Source organism: Copadichromis virginalis, linkage group LG22 (genome assembly GCF_057382275.1).
Source record: "Copadichromis virginalis isolate Kocher_CV1m ecotype Utaka linkage group LG22, C_Virginalis_male_GT1.1, whole genome shotgun sequence".
NCBI lineage: Eukaryota > Metazoa > Chordata > Actinopteri > Cichliformes > Cichlidae > Copadichromis > Copadichromis virginalis.
Window position 1 is genome coordinate 19,164,709 of NC_140638.1, and position 27,968 is coordinate 19,192,676.

The 27,968-nt window shown below is 42.1% G+C and overlaps 2 protein-coding genes across 2 annotated transcripts in view; both read left to right on the forward strand.

Annotated features, from left to right (window-relative positions):
* sdc3 (syndecan 3) overlaps positions 1-6,603 on the forward strand; it is a 43,957-nt gene extending 37,354 nt beyond the window's left edge. The window contains exons 4-5 of the mRNA XM_085445943.1: positions 522-708; positions 3,472-6,603. Of these exons, the coding sequence (XP_085302069.1) occupies positions 522-708; positions 3,472-3,638 (354 nt within the window). The 3' untranslated portion in view covers positions 3,639-6,603. The remainder of the gene's footprint in view (positions 1-521; positions 709-3,471) is intronic.
* Positions 6,604-13,120: 6,517 nt separating this feature from the next.
* On the forward strand, positions 13,121-27,525 carry nobox (NOBOX oogenesis homeobox). Its single transcript, XM_085446741.1, has 9 exons — positions 13,121-13,286; positions 17,277-17,992; positions 21,057-21,219; positions 21,317-21,423; positions 21,904-22,037; positions 23,552-23,691; positions 24,749-25,010; positions 25,505-25,809; positions 26,366-27,525. Exons 1-9 carry the CDS (start codon positions 13,253-13,255, stop codon positions 26,818-26,820), a joined length of 2,316 nt encoding a protein of 771 aa, XP_085302867.1. The 5' UTR covers positions 13,121-13,252; the 3' UTR covers positions 26,821-27,525.
* The last annotated feature ends 443 nt before the right edge of the window (positions 27,526-27,968 follow it).

Consider the following 27,968-nt stretch of genomic DNA (forward strand, 5'->3'; position numbering starts at 1 on the left):
GCAGAAAGGAAGAGGTGTCATCTCCCTCATTCAGACTGTCACATTCAGTTTCCTAAAATCAAGACGGTAAAGACCAAAATGCTCAACTTGAGGCTTCAAAACATCATGTGGCATCATGCTGTTACTGCTCTTCCATCTTTTAAATACAGTTTATGGTCCAGTAAACCGTAACGGCTCTTCTTCTAACTGCCTCTTCGTTATTCGAGACCAGAGGCATTTCTCTGACACATGTGCTTTTGGTTAATCACAGAAACTGCATTAAACCACGATCCATTTAGATTTTTCTGGTTTTCCACATATAATTAAGCTGCCAGATTTTGTGCGTATACTGGATGGGTTGGACAATCTGCAGCTCTCTCCCATCCTAATATACAGAGGCTCATTGTTTTAAAGGCGAACATGTGCCATGGAAAGTTCTGTGTTGGTTTGGATGCGTTTCAGTGCAGCGGCTCTGTGGGGGAAATGGGATTACATCAAATTTAAGTTTCCTCATTGGTCTCACTTTCTGTTCCCCATCTCAGGAGGGCACCAACGAAGTGGGTGCTGCAGGACCAAGTGGAGATTATGAAATCATGGATGGACGCCGCAATAATCTTGGCAGCGAAATGGCGGGTGGACCTGATCTTATCGGCAACTCTGTGGACGGAGGCAGCTCCGCGGCCCAGCTGCCGCAGAAGAACATCCTGGAGAGAAAAGAGGTCTTGATAGGTAAGATTATCCATCACTAAAGATCATGAAAATGGCTTCCATGTGTGTCGTGTCTGAATTCGAGCCCTTTTCATCCACCTGTCTGTCTCTGAGCATGTCTTCCTAATCACCCCTTAGACTGGCAGAACACATTTCCCAGTTGCCTCCTGTGTTCTTTCCCTGCTTTCAGGAAGCTGCTCTGACAATCTGGCATCACCTCGCATTCACATAGTGCAGATTCATCACCATAACAGAATGTCCTGCTTAGCCCCGTTTGACCCATTGAGAACAAGAGATCCTCTTCTCGGGTTATCCAACCCCTCCTTTCCCCCCCTATTTTTTCTCATCCTTTTCCCCTTTGGCTAAATCCAGTTCCTTTTCAAGTGCCCCCTATTCCTCATCCCAAAGAGCTGTTGTTGAAAAGAAAGGAGCAGCCAATTTGCCTGACCTGACTGGCTCTCTGTTTCTCCTTCAGCCGTTCTGATTGGTGGACTTCTGGCTGTGGTTTTCGCTGATTTCCTGTTCATCGGTAAAGAGCAGGAGGCAACATATTTTAGACTAGACAGTAGACGTGTATTAGTGTAGTGCAGCTTTTCATTGACAGAGCCCTTTTAGCACCAAAATCTGAAAAAAAAGGGTGTTTTAGCTTCCTCTCCCTTTAAGCCAGCTTTCTTCTGATTGGGTTTAAGCCAGCTTTCTTCTGATTGGCTGCCACTTGTAAACACAGGTTTGGTTTGGTTTGATGTTATAAAGAGACAGCAGTACAAAAAGCCTGGCTGAAGTCTGAGCTTTTCACTCAAATTGATTATCGGTACGCACACTGGCTTTATTATTATTAAACTTTGGCTATAAGTAATACGAGCATCTACTATTCTAACAACATATACAGTCATGTGAAAAACTAAGAACACTCTCACTGCTTTAATAAGAGTTAAGAAGGTCAATAGCAGCCAGCTGCTCCTAATCAAATGCATAATGCATAAATTGATCATCAGCAAGTGAGAGCATAAGTTTGGGCATTTTCCTGATCTGGAGCATTCAGGTATGCAAGCATACTGCCGTGCAATGCTCAGAGAAACTGCAAAAACCCCCAAAAAACAACCTACGAGCTACATCTCAGACTCTACATGTTAGTGTGTTAAATGTTAAAGTTCATCACAGTACAATTAAATAAAGACTGAAAAAGTGTGGCTTGTTTGGAAAGGTTACACAAGACCTCTGGAAAGCATGTATTTGTCTGTATGACAAATTATTCTAGAATCAAATGTGAGAACATTTGTCTAACAGCTAAAGTTCAATTTAACAGGACAACGAACCCAAGCACAAAGCAAGCCTACAACAGAATGGCTCAAAAAGAAAATAATCAAGGTGCTTCAATGGCCGGCATGAAAATGACAGGCATAAACCTGCAAACCTCAATGCACTAAAACAACACTGTAAAGTAGAGTGGACCAAAAATCCCCCACAGTGATGTGAGAGACTGATACAATAATACAGGAAACAATTACTTCCACTCATTCCTGCTAAAGGTGAATCTACAATCTACTGAATCATGAGGTATTTTCAGCTTTTCACAGGAAAGCTTCGAGCGGTATGAAAGCATTATTTTTTGCATGACTGTATATGGAAGAAAAAAGGAGAAGGATAAGAACATAATAGGTCCTCTTTACTGCGAACATGCTAAATATATTATTGCTGTCTTGCACATCGGCTGGGTACCACTTGTTATTCAGAACTAAACTCAAACAAAATTTTTTGGAATAAAATTATAATTTCTTTGCTTTCAGAAATGCAGCGAGCTCAGTAAAGTTGACACAATTCATCCCGAGGGGAACATCAGTATCCTCGCCAAATTTCAGGCCATTCTGTCCAATTTAATTCTGGATAAAAGCGGTGGACAGATGGGCTGAATGACAATGCCATCCATGGCCCAGCCCCACCAGCATGACTAAAATCCTTGATTTAGTCATTCGTCTTAATGATGACTTGATATTATGAATTCGCGGACAAGTGGTTCATTATGTGCTATCTTGACAGCAACTTGAAATGGTGCAGTGAACATTCCTTAAGTCTGAGTATAAACAAAATCAGAGACGGTGAGATAAAGAGACACGGTGAAACGCACAGACTGTAGTTATGCACTGCATGATTGGGCAAAAGAAGATAAAACCGACTGAAATCTTATAGAAGATTTAATTACGTAAAACGGTGCGACGAGGCAGACGAGGGGAATACGTTTTGCGGTGAAAGTACGCGGTGGAAAAACTGCATTAATTAAATCCCTTCAGCAGAAATGGAGATAAACAAAGTAAACTCTCCCGACGCAAAGAATGGAAACAAAGCGCTTGTTTCCCGCTTTTGGCGTGGATGCCAGTCACTGTAATGAGGGCGTTTTTAACCATTTCGACAAGATAAGCAGAGGAAGCAAAGGACGGTGGGAAACAAAGCAGCTGCTGCTGATTGGCCCCGGCAGCCCCCACAGGGTTAAACTGCTATGTGGCACTGCAGGGCTGCAGTTTTAACACAAAGCGGTTGGCAGCACAGAATGTATTTTGGCACATTCGGGCTCATCCGTCTTCACTTAGCAGGAAGGTGGTAGTGATGCTGTGGTAGATTTGCTAGAAGTGTTTCTAAAGCAGCTCCGTGTTGTTTCATAGTCGGCCGCAGACGTGCCAGCGGCTCTAATGGCATTTTAGTGTTTGTCTCTGCGTGTGTTTGAGTGTTTGTAGCATCTAATCTGCTGCAAATTTGACACGACTAACTCTTGTTTCCATCTCGCTACAGCGGTGATAGTGGGAGGCGTGGTGGGCGCCCTGTTCGCTGCCTTCCTGGTGATGCTGCTGGTGTACAGGATGAAGAAGAAGGACGAGGGCAGCTACACGCTGGAGGAACCCAAACAGGCCACCGTCACCTACCAGAAACCGGACAAGCAGGAGGAGTTTTATGCATAACACTGACACGCCAGAGAGACACGCCGCACACCGGGAAGGGAGAAAGAGCGAGCAAGAGAAGAGCGAAAGATACTCTATAAGTCCTGCCCTTCCTCCTCCTCCTCCTCCTCCATCCTTCCTACTCCTCTTCTTCTCCCCCCACCCTCCTTATCTGCTCGGGTCTCCTCATCCCTCTCTCCTCCCGTCTCCATACTTGAGAGCGCCTTTCTCTCTGCGGACATGGAACCTTCTTTTCAAAGAAAACGAGAAAAAAAGAGGACAAAAAAAGGAAAAAAAAAATCCAAATATATTCAGAAAAAAAAATAACACGTACACGCGAGATGTTTTTAAAGTAAATGTTGTTATTAATATTCTACAGATTCTCTTGTTCTGTATGTAATGATATGATTATTTTGTAAGAAAACAAACAAAACAAAACACATGCTCTTGCAACCTGTGTTTTCCAGCACACACACACACACACAAAAAGAGCGAGAGAGAGAGAGAGAGATCCTCTTCTGTTTTTAACGGAGCAAATCTGAAAAAAGGCCTGAAAGGGGAGAGGAGAGGGGTGGAGACGGGTGGAGTGAGCCTATGGACAGACTAACTATTAGATCGGGCTCTACTCTGCCTCTCACCACCACCACCCCCACTTTACACATACACTTAAAAAAAAGAAAAAAAAAAGAAAAACAAACCATACAGAGCGTCTGGTTGGCCGCACAGAGCCCGGGGTCAAAGGTGAGAGGAAAGGTCTCTTTTGTGTGCCTTCCGTCAATCTGGTGCTCAAAGACACACAAACGCACGTCCACAAAGCCACGCATAAACACACGCTAACACACACACACACACTCGTATCTGCTCGAAGGTGGCGCTGACCTCTCGCTCTGTGCTCGGCCAACCAGAAAACGGTGCTCAGCGCTCGGCGTGTTTCACAACGTCAAGGAGCCGCTGCGGAGACACCGGCAGGCCCCCCTCCCTCTGCTCCTCTAAGCTGTATAAAGACTAGTTATGGATAGTAATAATAATCAATAATATATCAATGTTCTTGGGCTGGATGGTGAACAATAATAATAATGATGATGATGATAATAATGCCGTAATAATAATAATAAACAGGAGGATGTGTATTTAGCAGTTTAAAAAAAGAAAAAAGTTTATATGTAAATATCAGCGTATCCTTTCTGGCATCACTAACCATCTGCATGACCATGAAGAGTTTTTATCCATCACATCACGTCATCCCTTTAGATGAGCTGTGCTCTTGTCACACACACACGTACGCACGCACACACACACCAAACACACAACAGCTGAAATAAAACTCGCAGCGCACTGAAACACACCGCGCCGACGTTAAGTAGACTGTAAATCATATCACACGAGCGCATATCGAACCCCTCGTCGCCGTCATCGCCATCATCATCGTCGTCATAGTGACAGTCATCACTTGTGATTTCCAGCAAGATCAGGTGGTTTCAATGTTATTGGTTAGTTATCGATCAGTTGCCGGTTGGTTTAGAGTTTGGTCTGTTTGTGTAAAAGCACAACTCCACGTCCGGCCATCATCCAATAAACGCCCTCCACCCCACCCCTCTCACACACATACACACACAGCCATAAACGCACACACCCTTTTGCATGCCTCACCTTATGATTTTTTTTTCTTTCTTCCATCATTGTCTCTCTGTTTGGGGATGGGAGGGGCCTCTTGGAAGTGTGAGGGGCTTTAATGAAATTTTTTTTTTTTTTAAAAAGTTGCTCCCACGTGCACTAATTCAGTCATAACATTTGCCGTTAGAGCTTTGGTTATGAGAGGAAAATGAATTAGTGTTTATGAGGTCAACGTTAACCTGCCGTGGGAGCATTTTGGGGGAGGGGAGGGGACAACGTGAGGAGACAGGCGGGCTGTGCTTCTATCTAAGAGATTGTAACAATAAACACACCAGTGCGACTGGGCTAGTAGCTTCTATTATACTCAGTACTGTAGAACAAAAATGCATGGGAGTCAAAACTATACTCGTCTGGGTGTGTGCGGATGGCTCTGTCTGTGTGTGTGTGTGAGTGTGTGTGCATTTTTTTCTGTCCAAGTGTGCGTCTTTAAAAGAAGAGAGGGGCGAGTTAAAGCTGGAATGTACTGTGGTCGAGTGTTTGTTTACCTACTCCAGCAGTTCTCACGCTCTTCCACATGCAGGTAACACAACTCTTCCACTCCTGTGTGTGTAGTTACCTGGGCCCCCTCCTTCCATCCCTCCCTCCCTCCTTCCCGTCGCCAGTCCAAGAATACCTGTGCGCGCCTGTGTCTGCACCTCATCTAAACCTGCTACCTGTGTGTTTGCGTATGCATGAGTGCTTCACCTTGATATTTCACAGCAGACTCTTGTGTACACTGACTAGCCTGTCGACGCGAGTGTGTGTGTGTGCGTGTGTTTCTGCGTGCGTGAGGGTGTGTTTAGTCTGTTCACTGCTGAATGTGGGGCGGCTCGTCCCTCACAGTGGCTATCACACACACTGACCGTGTCTTTTCACTGTCTGTCTGACTTGTCTACCTGTCTGTCTGCCGCAGGACAGATGGACAGACAACACGCCACTTTCTCACAGGCAGGAATGATATAAACACGTACTGTCTTTTCTAAAAGTGACTGTCAAAGTGTAAACGTGTGCGTTTGTAGCCATTTAAGCCTGCGTAGCCAAATAAGACGTGTGTGCGTGTCTGAGAGAAAGAGGGTAAATTTGTATGTGTGTGTGTGAGTGTTAGTGTGCATGTTTGAGAGTGTGCGTGTGAGCGTGTGTTTGTGTGTGTGAAGCCCAGTGGAGGCTACACTACTCTATGTTTGCTGTTCCCATTCCTGTTTTTATACATTTGCATTTTTTAAGGCTGAGTTTCTGTCATTGGCTGAGTGAGCGAAAGGAGGCGGATCCTCCACGCTACCGCCCTGTCACTAATCTGCCACTCTGTTCCAAATAAAAAACCTGATTGGGTAAATCTGTCCTCTCCTGTCTTCTTTTAAACTGAAATAGATTAAAAAACTCTCTTTTCCTCTCAAGAATTTGTGACTAATGACACAAACAACCAAGGAACTACATAACTGTGTGACATTAAAATTGTGCAATTATTCCTTTGCTGTCTTTTTGGTGGCTAATGATCTATAATCTCACAACAGCAGTGTTTCTCAACCTGAAGTTTAATTAAGGTCAATGACCCATAGTCAAGAGACACAAAAATAACTTGCTATAAATGGATAAAACTATGCTGTAATAATAAAAAATGCAGATGGGACAAAACTATGGCAACAACACATGTATACACTCATCGATTGATTCATGAGGTACATCTTGCTAGTACCAGGTTGGACCTCCTTCTGCCTTCAGAGATGCTTGAAGTCTTTGTGACATACGGTATATTCTACAAAGTCATCCGCTCATACTGACAAAATAGCATCACACAGCACATCCATGATGTGTCCTCTTCCACCACTACCCAAAGGTGCTCTCTGCATTGAGATTTGGTGACTATGGAGGTCGTTTGATTACAGTCGTGTTCAAGAAACCAGTTTGAGATCATCTAAGATTTGTGACATGGTGTGTTATCCTGCTGGAAACAGGTTATAAAGTTATAAAGAACATGGTGTTGCTGTATTGTTGCTCTTTACTGTAGATAAATGTAGGTTATAGGTAGGGATGCAACGATACCAATTTTTTCAAACCGATACGATACCGATACTTGGATCTGAGTACTTGCTGATACAGATTACAAAAACCGATACTTCTACCACACACACACACACACACACACACACACACACACACAAATGCAATGAATTGGAAGACAGGTTTTGTTTTATTCTCTGCCGATAATAAATAATATCTTAATAAAAATGACCACAAAAAAATTTCAAGTGAAAAATAAGCACTTCTGTTAAATTATTGCAGAGTCTCCACATTGTAATTTAACAAAATATCACTGAACTATTGGCACTGTCTCGAGCTTTCGGAATAATAAATAAACACTTCTGTTTGGAATAAAATTAATACAAATTAGGTTTGAGAATAAAATAAACTTTTCAATTGTTGCAGAGTGTCCATATTGTAAACAAACAAACAAAATAACGAAAGTATTTGGCATTGACGAACAAACTCCTCATCTGCCTGTGGATCATCAGTCCACTTTGCTGTTAAACCAAGGACTGACATCGCGCACACACTGCTTGTCTTTACTGCTTTAGAAAGTTTTGGCACCATTATCTCCCTGATGTGTGGGCGGCTGGGAATTTCATATCGCAGCTCGAGTATGCTGAGAAGAATCCTATGCTTTCCACGACTGGCATTGGCTGGTCATCCAGAGCAATAAAATGAGTCAGAGCCTCTGTTATTTTAACTGCCCGTGGATTTTCTCTTGACATTTTTCATCGCTTTTCCAAAACCTGAGTTAAAGTTGGCTGTTCCGGTCCACACTGCTGACATTTTGTTTAGCCTAGCTACAGCAGCCTCCAGTTTCTCTTTATCTGGAGCTGCCAGTCTGACTCGTCTAACCCTGTGCCTGTTTAGCGCAGGATGTCCCCCTAGTGGCCAATCTAAAAAAACTACAACAAAAATGACAAGCCAATCTCTGATTAATGAAATAATTCAGTATCAGTTCATGGTATCGGTTAACTTTTACGAGTATGAGTACACACACATTTTACAGTATCGGCCCCGATACCAGTATCGGTATCGGTGCATCCCTAGTTATCCAATGCTCATTTAGTACTGAAGAGGTCCAAAATGTTCCAAGAAAATATCCCCCACCCCATTACACCACCAACAACCTGAACCCCTGATGCACGGCAGGATGGATTTGTGCTTTCATGTTGTTTACGTCCTTGACCCCCTGCCTTCAGATCTTATTAAAATATGCATGAGGGTCAATTTAAGATTAGGAAGAAACCACGTCAGTTAGCGGAGAAGATTGAGAACGCTCTCATACAGTAAATAGGAAACTATAGGCCACTGCTTAGCTTAACATGTGACTGGAAATGGTGAAACAGCTAGCCTTAATGTTTGCACACCAGCACCTGTAAAGTTCACAAACTATTACACTGTGTATATGTATTAAACATACAAATTACAGAGTGTAAAAACAACCAGTTGTAGTTTCAGGGGTACTCTTCTTGGTCAGGTTTGTTTGTTTTAAAGGTGCATGTAGGTGAACTTTCTTATCTTTAGACCAAACTTCTTGACTGTATTGCGAGAAACCAATATTTCTTTAATACATACATACAGCACTGTCTCATTATTTCACCAGACACCATCACCGTCATATATTCTGCAAATTATTACCTACCCCCCAGATATTAGTTTGACGCATACTTCCCTGCTTAAAAGGCCCGAAACACTCACAAAACAATACCACCCCCCACTTTCTTAGGTATTGTACTTTAGCTGTGCTAATTTGCTAACAAACGCACCATTAATCAAATCACCAAAACTAATTAACATTCAATGAACCAGGGAATTTCCGAGTCCCTCGGGGTCAAGGTAATCCAGCCTTGGTTTTATATGTAATAATGCATCTTCCCTCATAAGCAAACACTGCACATTCCACAATCAGCAAGTCTGCTTTCAGTTAATGAAGTATTTTAAATGCACATCACAGTAAAAAGGTTCAGGGTTGAATCGGCTCTTCCAGTGAGGCGTTTGTGACACTTTGGGGCAGTTTGTGACTGTATGGCTTTCCTCTGTTCATCCAGTTTTCTTTCACCACCTATAAAAGTGGCCACAGGTTTGTTGATGGGCGTGCCTGCCTCTCGCTCATTGTAGACTAGGACAGGCTGGATGAAGGGGTGCCATCAAATGTACCTGCTACTTGGAAAAGTCTTTCAGAAGATGTAATTATAAACTTTAACTGTTCGGCGCAGCTAATTTTGATTCTACCGGAGTAATGTTTAAGTGTTTTGACCTCATTATTAGTGCCCTCTCCTCCTCCTAATTAAAGCTGCAGTTTGTAAAATTTCTTCAAGGATAAACAGGACTTCACTCAGACTACAAAAACCTGATGTTGCTATGCAGACCTTTTTGTTCTTTTTGTCCAGGTTTACAGATTTCTCAACCCTTCACTTCCATCTTAATGCAGTCTGCAGCTTGTAGCGCTCACAGTGGTTATAAACTGCCTTTTCTTCTGGTTACAGTGAACACTGTCACTGTAGTCTGTGGATTACCCACCAAGACAATGTTGCTCGAAAGACAGGCTACCGTTGAATTATTTAGATGTAATTCTTTTCTACATTGTGGGCAGGGCACATGAAGTTCCATTTGTATCCGTTTTGCTGCAGGAGATGCATAAAAATACCAAATAATCCCCTCAAACCGGGAAGCTTAAATGAGTTTATTGTGATCACATGCAGTGTTGTAATGTGGGTGAACTTTTCCTTCAATATCTCGGTCTTAAATGTGACTCAGCTCCCTTGGCAGCTGAAGATTGTTCAAACTTGAGGTCCAGGCTTTATTCTTGGGTCCACTCATGACTCAGCAACGAAGCACTTGAAACAGGAGATGAATACATTTCAGTAACATGCATTTAAAGGCGCTTGCGTGCAGACACAAAGTCTGCCTCCATGTTCTCACACACCAGCCAGCATTAGCTCGGCCTGCGTGCCATTCTTTTCGACCCGCTGACACTAGAGGCAGCTCTCCTCTCTTCTGTGCTTCATCTAAGAGAGATGCTGTATTTGTATTTGCGTGATCACAGCTTCTTAGCACCTCATTTACACTTGTTTAACTCTGTGGGCCCTCGAGGGAGAAACAGACAGAGATGTTATTTTTCTTAAGTCAACACATAAAAATATCTTTTTTTCCCTCTTCCCTCCTCACTGAAAGTTAGATAAACTGTCTGTGGGGATTTGTGAGTACAAACACAGACACACAGGAAAGGAGATTATTCCTGCTCTTCAAGCATGAGACCAGATGAGACCAAGGTCACCCGAGTAGTGGGTTTGCAGCTGGCTATCATCCAGCAAAGCTAACAAGCTGTCCTGGCCTTGGAGAGCGGGCTGCTGATGAGGAAATATGCCTCTGCACAGAGGCTGAGGGCTCCTTGTGTGTGAGCCTCCTGTGGGAGGGGTGGAACAGCCGAGCCAAAGCTGCACAGTAGAGTTGGGGAAGAATGAAGCAGGCCTGGGGTCCAACCAGTACCCCATCTGCTGGGTAACAGAGGAACAACCGTGGCAGAGACAACCTGATTTACTACCCAGTTTTAACCTGGTTATTTTCAGCTGTAATTTTACATACTACAAAAATACAGATAGCAGGCTGTGGTGCGTTTGTGTCTGATTTTACAACGGCTTATTTTTTTAGACCTTTGTGGAGTAAGAAGCTCAAGGGATCAGCGCTGTTTATCCTCAGCTGACAGTCTGTAGGGTTGGGTTAACCATGAGGAGTCCCAGCGTAGATTTCACGGATTACATGATTATTAATTTAAGCTGAAAGAAAATAAAACATCTTTCAGATACATTTGCAAATGTGTAGCAAATGTGTAGCAGCGACACGTGTCTTTATTTCACGGGATCTCAAACTAAAAACTACATGTAGTTCCCCCGCAAAGCCACGGCTTTAGTTTTCCTGCATTTAGAGTCTAGTATGTTAAGAGGTGTAACAAATCTGCATCTAAACTACAGCGCCTTGGTGATTATATCAAAACATTCATTTTGTCTTTATGATCTAGTTTAAATAAGCTACATGATTCACAGAATGATTTTGTTTTAGACGTCTCATCTCACCTACTACAGCAAAAATGCTTCAAGTAATCCCAGAATCCACTTTTATCAACATACTATACATATAATAATAATTACCTATTTCATATTGAGGGTCATTTTAAATGTTCTCATTCATTTTCCCCAACAAACAGTTTTGTTTTAAAAATAAAAAAGCCATTTAAACACATAGGAGCAAGTTAGAAACCAACAATAAAGGCATAGTTTGTGATCTGAGAAATTAGGTTCATAAAAAAGAAAATGGGAAAAACATTGTACAGCTGTTAGCTGTGCCGTAACCTCAAGCTGCTTAAGGTGCAATGATTTATTTAGATGCAATACAGTATATAAGGGAAAAACAGAGTTTGTACAATACTAATGAGCTTGAAAGTCGGTATTTGTTCAGACCGCTATCATTCTTCAACACAACCTGAACTCCTGATAGCGTTGCATTGTGTGTTTTTCTATCCAGGTTTGGTTTTACAGCATTGACAGTGTGTTTGGCATCATTGTCACGCTGCCATTCAGATGCTTTCCAGATGGTATTGCACGGTGGATCAAATTCTGACAGCACTTTTCTGTGTTCATAATTACATTAATTTTTGAAAAGAGCTCCAACACCACTCGCCTGATTCATCATTCATCGTTAGAGTAGCACAATGGGGCTGGTTAGTGCTGTTGCCTCAGCAAGAAGGTCCTGGGTTCAAATCCAAATCGAACCTGGCCGGAGCATTTCTGTGTGGAGCTTGCATGTTCTCTACAGGTATTTTGTCTTCATCCCACAGTCCAAAGACATGCAGTTAGTGAGGTTAGGTTAACTGGTGATTCTAAATTGGCATTAACTGTGAATGTGAATGGTTTTCTGCCAGTGTGTAGTAGTCTGCCTATTATTCTGCGGCAGCCGTGATATGCTCCAGGCCCCCTGTGAACCTGAATTTAATAGGTGGAAGGATAAGTGGCCTTCCCTTCCACTGAGAACATTTTTGATGAAATTTCAATAAACAGTAGATGGATCAACTGAAAGCCCAGATGTATCTCTCGGGTCCTGTTTCAGCTGTTTGCTGGATTATTTCTGATTTCTTGAGAACTTGACTTTTAGATGCTGTTCATTTTTTGTATAGTTGCTTTAGGTATGTCCCTTCTTCTTTTGTCCTCCACTTTTCCAGTTTCCTTAAATTTCTTTAAGTATACGCTGCACCCGATGCTGACATATGCCAGGTTTTCCATGAGCAGCTCTTCGGGATCATCTTGATGATGCAGAAACAGAATGTTATGCCTGTCAAACTGTGTTATCTTTGACATTTTTCATATATTAAAATAAAGAAATGGGACCAAACGATTTGTTTTAGCGACAGGCTGCTAGTAACAAAGTGCCTAAATTGGTTATTCACTAAGTTCAATGGCACATGCCTTGAGTTAGATGCCTTTTTTATGCTTGAATGATTCACAAGTAAATCCCCTGTACTGTAAAATAAAAAAGTATAAACATAAAACTTGTCCCAGAAAGAAATGAATAAACGGGATAAAATCGATAGATGGCAATATCTTAACCTCCTCAGACCTGAGCCCTCAGAAGCCATTTTTATTTAAGCATTTTTTTTTAGCTGTTTGCGATGAGCGAGACTAGATAAGGATAAAACTCAGGCTTCTTGTTTGAACAGGAAGTCGTTACCTGGTTTTGAGACACCTTTTTTCCTTGTAAAAGTAGAGTTATGGTGCATCTGTTCTGTTCTGTGATTGGCTGCTTCTGTTTCACCCTTCACGTGATAATTCTCCGTCACACAGCAGAGAGAGGTAATCAATCAATCAAGCCCATTAACCTGCGGTCATGAAGACATTCGCTTCGTTGTCTGCTCGACTTAATTGATTATTAGCACAAGTTTATTGGTTTTGACGGTGGCGTTCATGGACGAAGACGGTGACGCAGGTGAAGACTTGGGTAAGGATACTCAGGCTGCCCTTTAATTGTTTTATTGGCTTGTTTTAGCCTTTTCAATTGATGCACGCGGACAAACTTTTAACACCATTTTTTAACAAACTTTTGAAAGACGTCTTATTTAAAGCTTTTATTTTTTTCCCCCTGTGAGTGAAGCTCCCAGTGCAGCTCTGCTCCGCGGAGACGACTTAAAACACGGTTATTAACATTCACGACCCGGTGTTTGGAGATGGGGACAGCTTGGCTAGTTTAGCAGCACCTAGCCGCTCAGAGTTAATTAACGGTCAGGTGAGGTGGTGGCACGAGGCGGCGCACGGCTGGGACACTAATTAAGCCACCGCAGGCTGCTGCTCCTCCCGAGACCGACGCGCGTTTTATTTGACCTGCGGGTCACCACGTGACCCTGGAGATGTGAAAGAAATCTTCAAACATCATCGGGTTATTTCTCCAAATACTGGTACCTTATCTGACTCCAGCTCAGTGAGTGACAGAGGAAAATGCACCAATGTAGCTGAGCGGCGTGAGAGTTCATGAATGCATATACACCTGCTTTGTGGCATTTTCAGAGTTGAGCTGTGCTTTTCATTAATATAGGTTGCTTCAGTTTGAATAATTTAAAAAGAGAAAAGAAAAGAAGCTGGACTGAATCAAAATTACCCAAATAAAGATGGAAATTGATGAGTTTAGTGATTCCAATATTGATATCACCTATTGATTTGATTCCTTATCACCACCATGACTAAGCAGTATATCACATTCAATCCAGTTCTTCATACAGCGCCAAATCACAATAACAGTCACCTCAAGGCACTTTATATTGTAAGGTAGACCCGACAATAATACCTACATACAAAAATCCAACAATTATATGAACCCTATGAGCAAGCACTTTGGCGACAGTGGGAAGGAAAAACTCCTGAAGACATTACATTCATGCAAATTAATAGCATGTTGTGTGATCAAATGTTTGTGTATGTTGGAGGCATTTTCCCTTTTTTTTGTGTGTGTGTGTGAGCAGTGTGTGTTACTTTCTCTTTGGAGTAATTAAGTAATTTGTTACACTGCTCATTGCACTACTTTCATGTTACTCTATAAAATAGCTGAAACGTATTGTCTCAAAACTACCATTTAACAATATAAACCTGAGGTTACAATCTTACACACAGCACAAATCCCTATCCTAATGAGGGTGACACAAATGATCTTTCTCTTAGTATTTAGTTGTGAACACAAAGTAAAGATGAAAACCAGCACGAAAACACTTGAAAGTGATTCTACTTTAGAAACATGAACATCTAGAAATGGAGGCTGCAACCCAACTGCTTATGTTTGTTACCTGTTAAAGTTCAGGGTCTGGCTGCTGGGCTGGGGCCCACATTCACTCAGCTTTCACTCTGGGTTCTTGGCTAGCTTGGTTTTAGCATGCTGTCTGGTTGGCTTAGTATTAGCATGCTGTGTGTGTGTGAAGAGTCAAAGTAGTGTTAACAGCATAATGCAGTTGTTTCTGAGCTGGATGTAGTTTCCACTTTACCATCCCGTGCTCGTCCTTTTGTGAAATAAGAGTAACATCCATATCCACGCTGCAGACTGTGCCAGTGTTTTAACACAGGACCACAAGTGCAACTGAAACAGAAGCAGGATGATAGGCAGGCTGACTAACAACAAGGAATTGGACTACTGGGAGCCGATTCTACACAAGAACCGGTTCTCGATTCCCATCCCTATTACCAAAGACAGAAATATAGTTTGGTTAACTACAGCAATTTTAAAACCTAGCAATGACCCACTTGACAGTGAACATGTAATGAAATTATTGCACAGTGTCATAAGAAATTAAGTCAACCCAGCAAAAGTGCCACTCAGTTAAGTTTATATTAAAAGCGTAAACTCAAAAGCCAACAACAATAAATAAAATCTAGGGAACGCGTCACCTGTCTGGTCAGATGCCAAGCAGTGGAGCTAGGCCGTGAGCCACTAACGACCCAATTATCCGTAGTACTGATACCATCACTGGTATCGGTATCGGATTGATACTAGCACAATAGGATCGATATGTTAACCCTATTAAAATGTGTTCAGATTTTGCAGATTGGTGATGATTCATCTCATAAGTCATGAAACGACGAGCTCCCCTACATAAGCTGCCTTTTATAAGTTAAAAGTATCACTATTGGTTTTGGTATCAGTAATACTGGCCCTGTGTTTACTTGGTATGGTATCGATACAGGAATTTGCAGGTTCACTACCACGCAGGACGGCCAGGTAACTGCTAAAGAATCCCTTCTCACCTTTTTCGAGCTAATAAATGGCAGGAATCACCCGCATATGCAGAAAGGTTGCATCTCACCTTTCTCTCCGAGGTCTTCCTTTTTTCCCTCCCATCTTCAACATCCTTTGTCCAGTATATCCACTACTTCCCCTACAGATGTCCAAACCGTCTCAGCCTTCCTGCTCTAACTTGTCTGCAGAGTGCTCAACCTGGGAACCGGTTGGGAAATAAAAAGAATGACATTGAACAACAACTTTCCTTTTGGTGAAGGAAGCATTTGTAGTTTTACTAGTTAACACACAAAAAAAGGTGTTAGTTCACTTTTCCCAACACTGCAGAGGCCTGATGATGGAGTCGGATTTTATCTTGTCTGGTTATCAGGGTTTTTCTGTGCTATTAAGATGGTTCACTTCTTACCAGGGTGCTTCACCATGATAACTTGTTCCCTAGATTAGAGATCATTAGGTCTGAAATCAGCGTCTACTGACCTGTCAGTTCTCTGTGAAATGACACCATTCCTGGAAGATTCCTCTGACTTCCTGTGTGGATAGTAGGAGAGTCTAGTGTCTTCACACTTCCCAGATGATCAATAAGAGAGATATATTTTTAGATAAACCTTTTTTTCCCCTTATTTTTTCCCTTCCACTTTTGGCTGGTTTGTATTTAATTTGCACATAGACTAAGCCTGCCTTTGAATTCTGTTTGTTGCATTTACTCTTCACTTGCTCTCAGATCATCAACCAACAGCGAAGCTGCAGCTGAAAGAATGAGAACTAACATTGCCTTCTAAACATTAATTTAGTCATTTACTCATTATAATCCATGAGATTCTGATAAACAGTGGGCATTTTTGCTGTCTTTCTCTCCTGGCTTTAAATAGGCTAAACTTTATTACCCTCTCTTTTCCTGTCTTACAAAGCACTGAGTGTCCATGCATTCATTCAGCGCTGTCAGTATTTATCTACTGTGCAGTGCTTTTCCTTCACCACCACTGCTTTGTCTGGAGCAGCTGTGTTTCTCTCAGTCTGTATTATGTGTTCAACCAATTCATGGTTTTCTAATATTATAGATTCATCTTTTGAACAATCAGCTGCTCTGTTACTAACATCTGTTTTCTGTTGATAATGCCACAGATGCCACCCAGTTTAATGTGAATGTGCAGGTTAAAACCTAGGTTAACTTAGTGAGTTGATAAAAGCTTGATGTGTTCCTGACTAAATATGTTCGGATAAGGGAGTCCAGATAACACAAAGACAACCTGGGTATGTTGAACTCGCTTTATAGTACTTAGCTCCAGCTTATAATGACTTGAGGTGAGAAACCTTCAGTTTTCAGGAGCTTGTTAGGAAAAACACGCATATTTGGGCATATTTTTGCAATATCTGACCAAATAAACTGGGTAAAATGATACATAATGAAAACATAGTGCAGTAGGCTGGAACTTAAAGATTAAAGCCTTCTCCTAACTGCCACAAAATGAATTCTGGCTTTGAAGTTCTTGAGCCTGTATTCATTTTTCAGACTGGCCTGATCCAAAAATGTATCTCTGTTATTATTGTATTCTTGTAGAAGTCAAGATGTAATATGTTGATGATAATTATGAACTCATTAATGTCCAGAGTACTATATTACTAGAAGGTAGGATGCTGAAGTAAAACCAGATGAGTGATTTTTAGTCCAAATTTTTAAGTTAAAAAACAAATTCTTGCTTTACTCTGTTGCAGACTGTCCAAGCCTTCTGTGTGAGGAACTGGAGGATTTGTCAAAAAACAGCAACCGAGGGAACATGAGCAGGAGGAGGAGGAGGAGGAAGAGGAGGGAAAAGGAGGAGGAAGTGTTTAGTCAGTGGGAGGATGAAGAGGCAGCAGAGGAGACATGGCGAGAAGAGAAGGATGGGGAGGGGGGGAAAGAAGAGAAAGTTGTGACAGAGGAGGAGCAGGTGAAGCCTGAGAGTGGGCTGAAAGCGGGGGCGGCACAGGAGGTGCAGATGGAAGACAACAAGATTGAGAAGGCCAAGGAAACAATTGCTGATGAACAAGAGAGTACAGTGACAAAGCGCTTAGCACAAAAAGATGAGCAGCAGAAGAAGAGTAAGAAGAAGCGAGGGAGGAAGCAAAGTGAGCAGGTTAGAAGTAAGAGAGGAGTAAAGGATGTTGGTGAGAGGTCTGAGGAGATGAAGAAAAGTGAGACACAGGAGGTGCCAGCGATGAGCTCAGAGGAGACCTCGGCTCTGACGAACAGCTGTGACCTCTCTGACCCACTCTACTTGGGGTTTGGGGGGACAGGGCTGTGTTGTCCCCCAGTTCCCATCCCCCTGCTGTACTCCTCGCAGCCTCCTGTCTCCATCCAGCCCACATGTCCTCAGCCACAGAGTAACAAAAGACCTCATAGCCCCCTTCTGCCTCACAGTGTCCCCCAGCAGGGCCCACAACCACTTGAGGTGAGAGGAGACCATTCATGTGCTCATACCTGATGATCTGTGAACTACTTGAAATGTATTTTCCCTTTCATTTGCTCAAGATTCATTGCACGCTGAACCTGAGTGACACATTCACACCAAACTCTGTTTGTGTGCTGCTGTATTTCAGACACGCAGATTTAAGATCTTTCTCAAACTTAAGCCAGTTTCACACATGAACCCCAACAATGTTAGGAAATCATGTCAGTACATTCCCTCGAGTGGTTCTTTTTCACATGTAAGAACTTTGGATGCATTTTCACCACTAATATTTTGCTGGGTTTTGTCAAGGATGCTCTCTGAGTGTCCTTGTAAGGTTCTCGCCGACCCACGTCAAAATAGCCCTAATTACTTGAACTGAAGGTAACTGGACTTACATTTTTTGGGGTTTATAAAGGTGTCTCTTCACTCACCTAAGAAGCTTCTTTACTTCTTAAATGTCTTAAGGCCCAGGTATTTAACCCCTGATGGGGCTGTCACTTTAAATGTGGTCCTAAAAGATGTGGACAAGCCTGTTCTGTCCGATTTAGACTTCTGCTGGGAATCTTTGTAGTGCTTGCAATGTAACCTACGCAAATGGCCAACGTCATTGCTGGCATTTATGGTGCATTGTGTTAATTACGATGTGCTAATGTCCTGGTCTTTTATATGTAGTGCCAGCCAATAGAAAAAAAAATAAAATCTTGGGACTAGGGATTGAAATCTGCCCCTCTAGATTTTTCACTTGTTTATACATTCCCTTACATCCATTCCAATAGTTTACACAGTCTCCCTCCAGAAATTTGCTAACATTTGTGAGTACTTATATTGATACTATTATTATTAATGTTCCTTATATTGAAGAGATGATTGTCACTTTCACTAATAAATTTTAAAACTGCAGTGAAAAAGGTGGGAAAAAAGGAAGAAGAAGCGCAAAACTGCAATCGATGGTGCTGAAATGGCCAATCGCAACAATCGTGGGCTACGTTGAGCTAACATGTAGTCACATTGCTAGGGTGATGCACAAGAGGTTTCCCCATAAGTTTTCAGAGGGGTTTGAGGTTAAGACCTTTATATAAACATTTGCAGACATGTTGGAAGTTGGTGCGTTCCAGAAACAGTGAGGGAAAAACTGGATTTGTTTTGGTTATTAGCGATAAAAACACATTCATGGATGGAACCTGACCAGTGCTCTGTGTATAGCTTATTTAGAGAGTCAAAAATACACAACAGTGGCAGTACAGATTAAAAACACTTATTCTATTTATTCAGGTACACACTAATAGCTACAGCATAGATTTCTTGCTGAAGCATAAATCTCCAGTCAGTCTTTAAGGGTCATATGAGTCAAGATGTGACTCCTCTGTGAGACATTGCCCTGCCATATTGTTGTGAGCTATTAAGGTCACATGGGTCAAGCTGTGGGGGTTGGGAAGAGGATTTCAGGACTGCATTATAGGTGGCTGATAATTAGCGTCACTACCTCCACTCAGTGGTGGTTGTTCACAGTGCCCATAGATGGCCTCTGTCTGTGTTCTTGATCGAAGATCTCTGCTCTCCTATGTAAAGGTCCGAGCACTCCTCACTGCATTGCATGGTGAACTCGGAGTATTTTGATGAGGTAGTTTTTTGCGAGGGCGTTGCTTTGTCTGAAGTGCACTGGGATGTTGTGCTTAGAGAAATTTCTCCAACAAACCTGCCAGATGCTGTCTGAGTAAAGCATGGACAATGCAGGATACACGACGCCCACTCGCTTGTTGTGAATACTCTCGATAATTACCTGTAGCATCCTCATATGGGTTCAGGTGGAAATGATTCTGTATTAAGCAGTGCAAAGACAGTTTATCTGAATGATTTGGACATTTGTGTCGAGAGAATTTCAGGGTTACAGTGTGTGAAAAGACAAAAATAAACACATTATACTTGGCTGCTGATCATGAAGTTTAACCTTTAACCCAACAGTTTTGCATTTTCTAGTAAATCTCAACAGGTTTCTAATAATGGCTCATTCAGTGTGTAATTACAGTCTAATGTGTATGAAATATGCACACCTACAGTCCTCTGAATTATTAATGATGCAGCTGTGAAAATGGCATCCTGGATTTGAATGTTCAGTGTGTAATGTAGTGTGATATCCGTAGGGGACAGATTCTTTGAAGCCATTAACGAGCACATTCAGCGTGTGGAGAATGATCTCATCTCACTGAAAAGCTATGTAAGGTGATAACGGTAAATTAATTGTTCTTTACTGTTATTTGCCAGGATGACACTCTTGGACCCACAGCATGCACTGTGCTAGTAATCGGTACTTTTAATGTTTACCACTCAGACGTAGATCTCAGATAATGTCACTGGTTCTACAACAGCAAGACGTTTCAGACCAGATCAAATCAGAAATGATTGTTTTTGAACTACGCTAACCTGAAGACAAATTTTTACAGAGACTGACAACTGATATGTGAGTTTGGTAGAGCTGGAACAGTCAGTTACCAGTTTGGCAGGAGAAGAACTGTTTATTTTCATAACTGATCAATCTTTAAGACTACTTTACTTGTTCTTGTCTCTGGGCAGTTTTGATATGTTTGGTTATTGTCTGTCATCAGAAAAAGTAAGCAGTTTGAAGACATTACATCAGGTCCTGGATAACTGCGGTGGGCATTTTTATATTCACTAGATTTAATGGACCAAGCAATTAACAGAAAATGAGAAAAATCATTACCTGCTGGCTGCAGCCCTGGAACAGACGTGTTAATATCACATATGGGAAAGAACAATGGGAATTAATTACTTGGTCCTGGAAGTCCTAAATGAACTTTTATTTTTGGGAAATGATTGCTGCATTGCTTTGTTTGGGCTGAAACATTCAACTCTGCACTGCACTCAAAGGTTTTTCCTTTTTTTCCCCCCTAAACGACTCTCCAAAATTATATTTAGCTTTTAAAAATGTGATAATTGATACCTGACTATTTAAAATCCTTTTTTTTAAAGGGAAAAAAAAACATTGGGACATTTTACTGAATTTGACTGAAAACATCTGTGCTGAGGTAGTGTTTCTTCATGGCAGATGGAGATAACGCAGGTATACTCCACCCGACGCTCCATCCGCTACAGCACCAGGGGCCGAGGTCGAGCCGTCAGCTTCCCACTGCTGCCAGGGATAGAGTCTGTGGACAGCTGCCTGCTGCCACCTGCACCGAAGAAGAAGACACGGACGCTCTACAGCACAGGTGAGGGGAAACGTCTCTGTGTGCTCACATTTGACTGCTATGCAAATTATTGTCCTGTAATTTGTGTGTGTGTACACTAACGTACTCTTGCGTACAGATCAGTTAGAGCATCTAGAGGCCCTTTTCCAAGAGGATCACTATCCGGACGCAGAAAAAAGGAAAGTGATTGCTACTTCAGTCGGCGTCACACCTCAGAGAATTATGGTTAGACTCTTACTCTGTGGCCTATGGTTAGACTCTTAGGGCAGGGATAGCTCAGTAGGTAAAGTGGTCGCCCCATGATCGGAAGGTCGGCGGTTCGAATCCACTTAACGGCTACCCTGAGGTACCCCTGAGCAAGGTACCGTCCCTACACACTGCTCCCCGGGCGCCTGCTTAGTGGGCTGCCCACTGCTTCACTGAGTGAATGGGTCAAATGCAGAGAAAAACAAGTAATTTCCCCATGGGGATCAATAAAGTATCCATTATTATTATTATTATTATTATTATTATTATTATTACTCTGTTCATCTTCTGTGGAATTTTACTGAAGACTTGTGATGTTTTCCTTATGAAGATGTGCTACTGGCATTTTATTCTTTGTGTTCCTGAAAATCCCATCTCATCCTCTGTAAAGCAGTTTCTACCTTTTTTGTTGGCCTCCTCAGTCTTATTTTTTCCCCCCTGAATGTTTCTGGGTCCCAGGTCTGGTTTCAGAACCGGAGGGCAAAGTGGAGGAAAGTACGTGCTGTTACAGCAAAGGTGGAACACGGACAGAGTAGAGCCGAATACAGTCCACATCACCAAATCAATCCCATGCCCACACTGGCTCACAACAGGTATTTCTGTTTCTTTTATTTCTGTGTGTCTGTGTAGGTTTGCTGTCATCCAGGTCATGGTAGTCTAGAGAGACTGAAGAAAATAAGGTAGATGACTTCTTTAGGTTTGAAGGCTGTACACTTAAAGAATAAAGGTCACTCTTTTGAGGATGCCAGTGCTCACATTTTGGACTAAGAAGACAAGATGGTTTGAGCGAGAAGTAAAGGAGGTCATTTGTTCTTGCAAAGGTTTCTTCGGTTAAAAGGGAGTTTGTTGTTTTTTCTCTTCTTGCTGTTGCTCACTCCTAGGGTGTCGTCTGATTGCTTTCTCTGCATTATTGTAGGGTCTTTACCTTACAATGCAAAGTGCCTCGAGGCAACTGCTGTGATTTGGCACTATATAAATAAACCAGAATTGAATCCACATCCACTGTGAACGACCATCGTTGATGTGACGTCATTTGTATGCGACACAACAATGGAAAACCTCGAGACGATGGTGTACCTGCTGCTCTGTGTGTGGGGGGTTTTTTTTTGGGGGGGGGGGGGGGATTTCCCCCGTTGTCGGCTTTCAGAAATGGTAGTTTTGTTTTTTGTGATTAAGTCGCTCTCATGACTGAGTTACGTCTGTTGAAATCACATTTTTCGATAGGCTAGATCACTTCGAACCGGAGCCCAGTAGGTACTGAAAGTGTTATTGCTGTGTCTTTACTCAGCTGAGCCTCAACTGAGCTATTAAGGTCACATGATGAGGCTGGGCAAGCCCTCACAGTGACTTGACCCTTAACCCCCGGTGATAGTAATACAGTCCTTCTTTTTTTTCTTTTTTTTTTCTTCTTCTTCTTCTCACACACCTTGGCTCATGTGAAGAGGCTCTGGGTCAATAATGGGTCAATGACCCTCAGGACCACTTCCAAAGCCCCCACTAGGCGTTAAATACCTGGGACTCTCAGTCTTTTGTTTGTAGAACTGAAGAAGCCTCTTGGATAAGAGGTGAATTATCTTCACAAAACACTACGTCCAGATGAACAGAATCAACTTTTGGAGATCTACTTACCTGGATGATTGAGCATTCATCAAGATATCTTCACAAACCTAAAGAAGTCCAGTTGACCCTTATTATTATTATTATTATTATTATTATTATTCTGTTCATCTTCTGTGGAATTTTACTGAAGACTTGTGATGTTTTCCTTATGAAGATGTGCTACTGGCATTTTATTCTTTGTGTTCCTGAAAATCCCATCTCATCCTCTGTAAAGCAGTTTCTACCTTTTTTGTTGGCCTCCTCAGTCTTATTTTTTTCCCCCCTGAATGTTTCTGGGTCCCAGGTCTGGTTTCAGAACCGGAGGGCAAAGTGGAGGAAAGTACGTGCTGTTACAGCAAAGGTGGAACACGGACAGAGTAGCTATTACTCTCCCCCCCCCCCCCCCCCCCCCCCCACCCACCCACACACACACCTCTCTAGATTTTTATCTCTGTACTTTGATTTGATTCATGCTTAAGTGCATTTTTGTTCTTTGTCTTTGTTTTAGTAAGGGAGCCGCTTCTTTGTCTCGTTATTATGCTCCTCCCAAGCTACCCCAGCTTGCCCCTGTGCCACCTTCATTCCCCACCATAACCACTCAGAGCCCACCCTCCCACAGCAGCCTGTTGTCCAGCCTCAGCAGCCCAGGTGTGAAAATCCACACATGCACATTTTACGACACTCTGCTTTTCATGCATTAGCTTGATGAGCATTCAGTCTGTCTGTGAGGAATTCTCTTTATCTTGTTAAAATAAACGACTCAACCCAAATTTAAAATTGCATACAAAGGTGTTAAAGATCGCATCACCCTTCAGCTGAGCTATGATGTTAGCAAGCTCTGTGCCCTTTTGTTTTGCACATTACACATTTGCCTAATAAGCGACATCCAGTGCAAAAATAAATATACATAATCATTAAAAAGAAATCAAACATGCAGACCTTCCCACAGTGGCGAGCCCTTGTCTATAAGTAGCATTGGAAAAAAAAAAATAGGTCCTACATAAAACTGCTCATAACAAGGTTTTTGAATTTTTACTTTAGTTTTGTTTGATTAAACAGACAAAGCTGTTAAGTTTTTTTGTAATGTGAAGACCATCTCGTTCCATTGATGAAAAGGGAAACATCACAACAAAACAATCTAGATGGATACATAATTCTAAAGGTCAGAGGAAAATATGTAAACTTGGATTTGGGATTAAGTTTCCCTTCAACCTGCATTATCATTCCTTTGTGAGGTGCTGATGAATGATTACAATCAGAATACTTTATTAATCCCTAAAGAAACCGGACCAGCTTAAATTCGTTGATGTCTGGATGATCAAGCAGTGATGCAGTCACCCCACCTCCATCATGGCTGAAAAATTTCGTTACATTTGCTTAGGATCCTCTGTTAACATTAGTTATTTTTACTGGAAGAGAGGCGGACAAAGCTTGTCCACCAAAACTCTTTCAGTTGTAGGGTCGGTTATGTAAAGTAGCAGCAAATTTGACCTCGATAAAATTTGTGGCTTTTATGGCATTACAAACATAGGTTTTTAATTAACGGATTTTCCTACATATGAGAAAGTGTTTATAGAAGAATGACATCTTTGTTCAGCTCAGCAAACCTTCACACTGCAGGTTGAGATAGTAAAATTACACAGAAACCAAACTACAGTATCTCTGCCTAATCTTACTTTGTAATTGCTTGGTTTTTATCTGTTAGGTGAAAGCAGAGTGAGGGATACAGGCCAGCAACAGCTTTCATCTCAGGAGGGTTTGGTGGAGTATCCCCCCCGTCCCATGCAGAGCCCTCCCCCTCTGCGGCGAGCCAGCCTTCCTCTTTTCACCTCAACCTTTAACTCTGCAAACCCCACTCCCCCTCTCCTCAACACACCAGCCCACACCCCACCCCTCTTCCTGGATGCTCTGGAGGGTGGCTCTACCTTGGCCCACCGTGAGACCCAGTCTCTGCCGACTGACACCAGGTCAGCTCCACTCACAGCAAACTGTGACATGAATACTAGAGGATGCTTCAAATATGGATGAGTATAAGAGCTGACAGCAGGACAGAGAGTAGGCAGAGAGGGAATCTGTGAAATACTGATGTAGTGATGGCTCACACAGCGTCTGTAGTAGCAGGGAGTCAGTTTTAGCTAAAATATGCTGTGAGAGATTGCACTTAGTCACTTTGTTCTTATACAATTATGGTTGTATGACTATAGATGTGTGACAGCACTAAAACTTCTACTTTGTAGATACGGTTGGCAGTATCTGTGCATGTTCAGTAACGCAGATGTACTGCATAGAGATGGTGGCAGAAACCTCATAAATAACGTGAGACCTGAGAATAAAACTCTGATTGTGTCTGTCTGCCTCAATATCACTAGAAGTAATCATAAGTGCAACCACAACCTGCAGATGGAGCAATAATCAAAGATGTTCATGTTTGTCACTAAATTCTTGTTTGTGTTGTCCTCAGTTTGCTCTTTGACTTGGACTACCTGACGTCTAGCCAGCAGAGCAACACTCTGTCTTACCAGCTCCAGACCTCCTACCCCACCAGCCAGCCTCAGCTCCAACCTCAAGCATCTCTGCCCCGCATGACCTACTTCACACCATCCCCCTACCTCACCCCTAACCCTCCAGAGTCTAATCCTACTTCCTACCTGACTTTTGGCCCTGGAGGAAACTCGACAGGAGTGGTGACCTATTCCACCACAGGTCATGCCTACTTTCAGTCCCAGAGTGCAGGTCAAATCCTACTGCAGTCATCTGGTCACCACGGTGAGTCACTGGGGTAAAATGAGATTGCATTAATTGATGTATTGGAAAAAATATGAAATTTTACTCTGACAAAAGATCCTATAGGATCAAATGGAAAGTAAAAACTATACACCCTACATTAGTGTAAACTAACCCAGAAGTCAAAAGAAAGTTTGACTTGGTGCTTTCTATGTAAACAGATGTTTGCACAATCATTGAACAAGGATTCAGTTTTTCAATAATTATTTTTAATCTTGTATTATACATTGCTCTCATCACTGTCATATCATCAGCTTTAGTCACCATTCAGTCAGTGGTGCAAATTAGAAAGATCAGAAGCTTTGTAGTTGGATGTTTAAATTGCATGGTGATTTAATAAGGAAATGTATAGGTCAGCATTGATTAATAAGACAAAAGGGAGTCATGTTGAGGGCACAGGAAAAACATTAGAATTAAATGGTATGCAGATACTCTTGGCATTCTTAGTCTTATGACAGGTGAAATGTTTGAGGTTTCAATTACTGCCACTGAAGCTGAATTTTCAGTCTGTTTGGATCTGCGTGTGTTTTCCATCCAGCTGGGATTACAGCGTACCAGTCTTACCCATGGGGCAACATGTGCAGTCAGCCAGCCATGCACCAGCGTACTCAGTGCCCTCCTGCTTACCCTGGCAGCTTGGGACCCGGTCGAGAGCACCAGCCTACCTCTTCCACCACCCTCCCTCTTCCTTCGTTCTTTCCTGGGGAGGACCAGGAGTCGTTGCATGCAAATTCCCAGAATCCTTCACTCAACCAGACTTTCACAAGCAGCACCACCAGCACCGCCACCGTCCTGCCACCTGTGTCAACGCTGCGGCACTCTTGCCTCAGGGTGGAGGATACTCCAGCCAGGGAGTCATTGCTAATGCCCTCGCAGGTCAACGCGGCCTCTCCAGAAAGCCCTGCAGTGCCCTCTTGTGTCAAAATTGAGTATGACAGTCCTAGAGAGATCCACAGCCACTTCCACTGCGACTTTTCTCCCATACATTTTTGACTTTAAGTGTGTGTGAGCGTGTGTGCATGTGTTTCAACTGTCTATGTAAATATAATATATGTGGATTTCTAAATTTCCTGTTTTTGTTACTATTAGGATGTTCTCAGCTGAAATGTGAAAGCCACCAGGCTTTAGTTTGCTGGCTGCAATAAATGCTCATTGCGCTGTTAATCATTTATTTCTGCATTTAACTTGGTTTTATAATCTAAAACAACAATTGAAGCGTATTTTGTTTTTGTCTTTCGATGTCCCTTTTTAGGACAGTTTGTTTTTGCTCAAATTGTAGCTTATTTCAGGTACCTCAGAAAAGATATCTTGGTACCAGTTTAGAAATCAGAATGAGATGTGAAGAAACACTACACTGAAAAATAACATCACTGAGTCTGTATTTTTTAAATTGGCTAAAGAATTAATCAGGGACATTCAAGTCTGGCTTCAGTCACATGTTCTGCTAAAATATGGTGATAGAAATGTTGCACAAATGTAACCTGCTACATTTCAGAGGACCCCCCCCCACCCCACCCCACCCCCACTGTTCAATAAAGACACAAATATACTATAATATCCTTAGAGTTATAAATAAGTTAGAAATATATGTGTAATATGTAGTCCTGTTGCTTTTTTGTTTTTGAATATTAGGGCTTTAAAATGTTTCTGGTTCCAATGTCTCTGTGATTCGGTTAAACTGGATAAAGAATTTGTTAACATTTGTCAGTCCTGCTGTGGTCACCCATAAGTAGAAGCTGATTTATAAACTGATAATATGAGGTGTGATCATAATGGTCCACAACTCTGGCCATCAAGATGAAGGTCATGGCTTTTTTTTTTTTTTTTTCTTTTCTTTTCTTTTCTTAGACTGGTGGATCTCCCCTTCAAGGTTTTCTCCCCGTGCACTTCTAAACTGTTCCCAGTGATGCTGCTAATTTTAGATCAATCCTGCTTTGCACGCTGGATTTTCTCCACTGTGTCAAAACTGTGAGATTTTGATCTAAAGTTTCATATCAGAAGAGGACTGTTGGTGAAAGCAGATTATGTTCGTGTGATCCAGGTAGTTCACATCCCTCGTTTTGGGATCCTCTAATTTAAATGAGGGGTTTTTGTCCGGTTTGATTCATGCTTGAGTTAATCCTATGTTGGTGGTTTTTAGT

Bases quoted from the DNA above. Each gene is read 5' to 3' on its own strand.
- nobox (XM_085446741.1), top strand. From the start codon at position 13,253: ATGGACGAAGACGGTGACGCAGGTGAAGACTTGG. The intron at 17,993-21,056 runs GTGAGAGGAGAC...TCTTCATGGCAG, and splicing joins AGGGCCCACAACCACTTGAG to ATGGAGATAACGCAGGTATA. The intron at 25,810-26,365 runs GTGAGTCACTGG...TTTTCCATCCAG, and splicing joins GCAGTCATCTGGTCACCACG to CTGGGATTACAGCGTACCAG.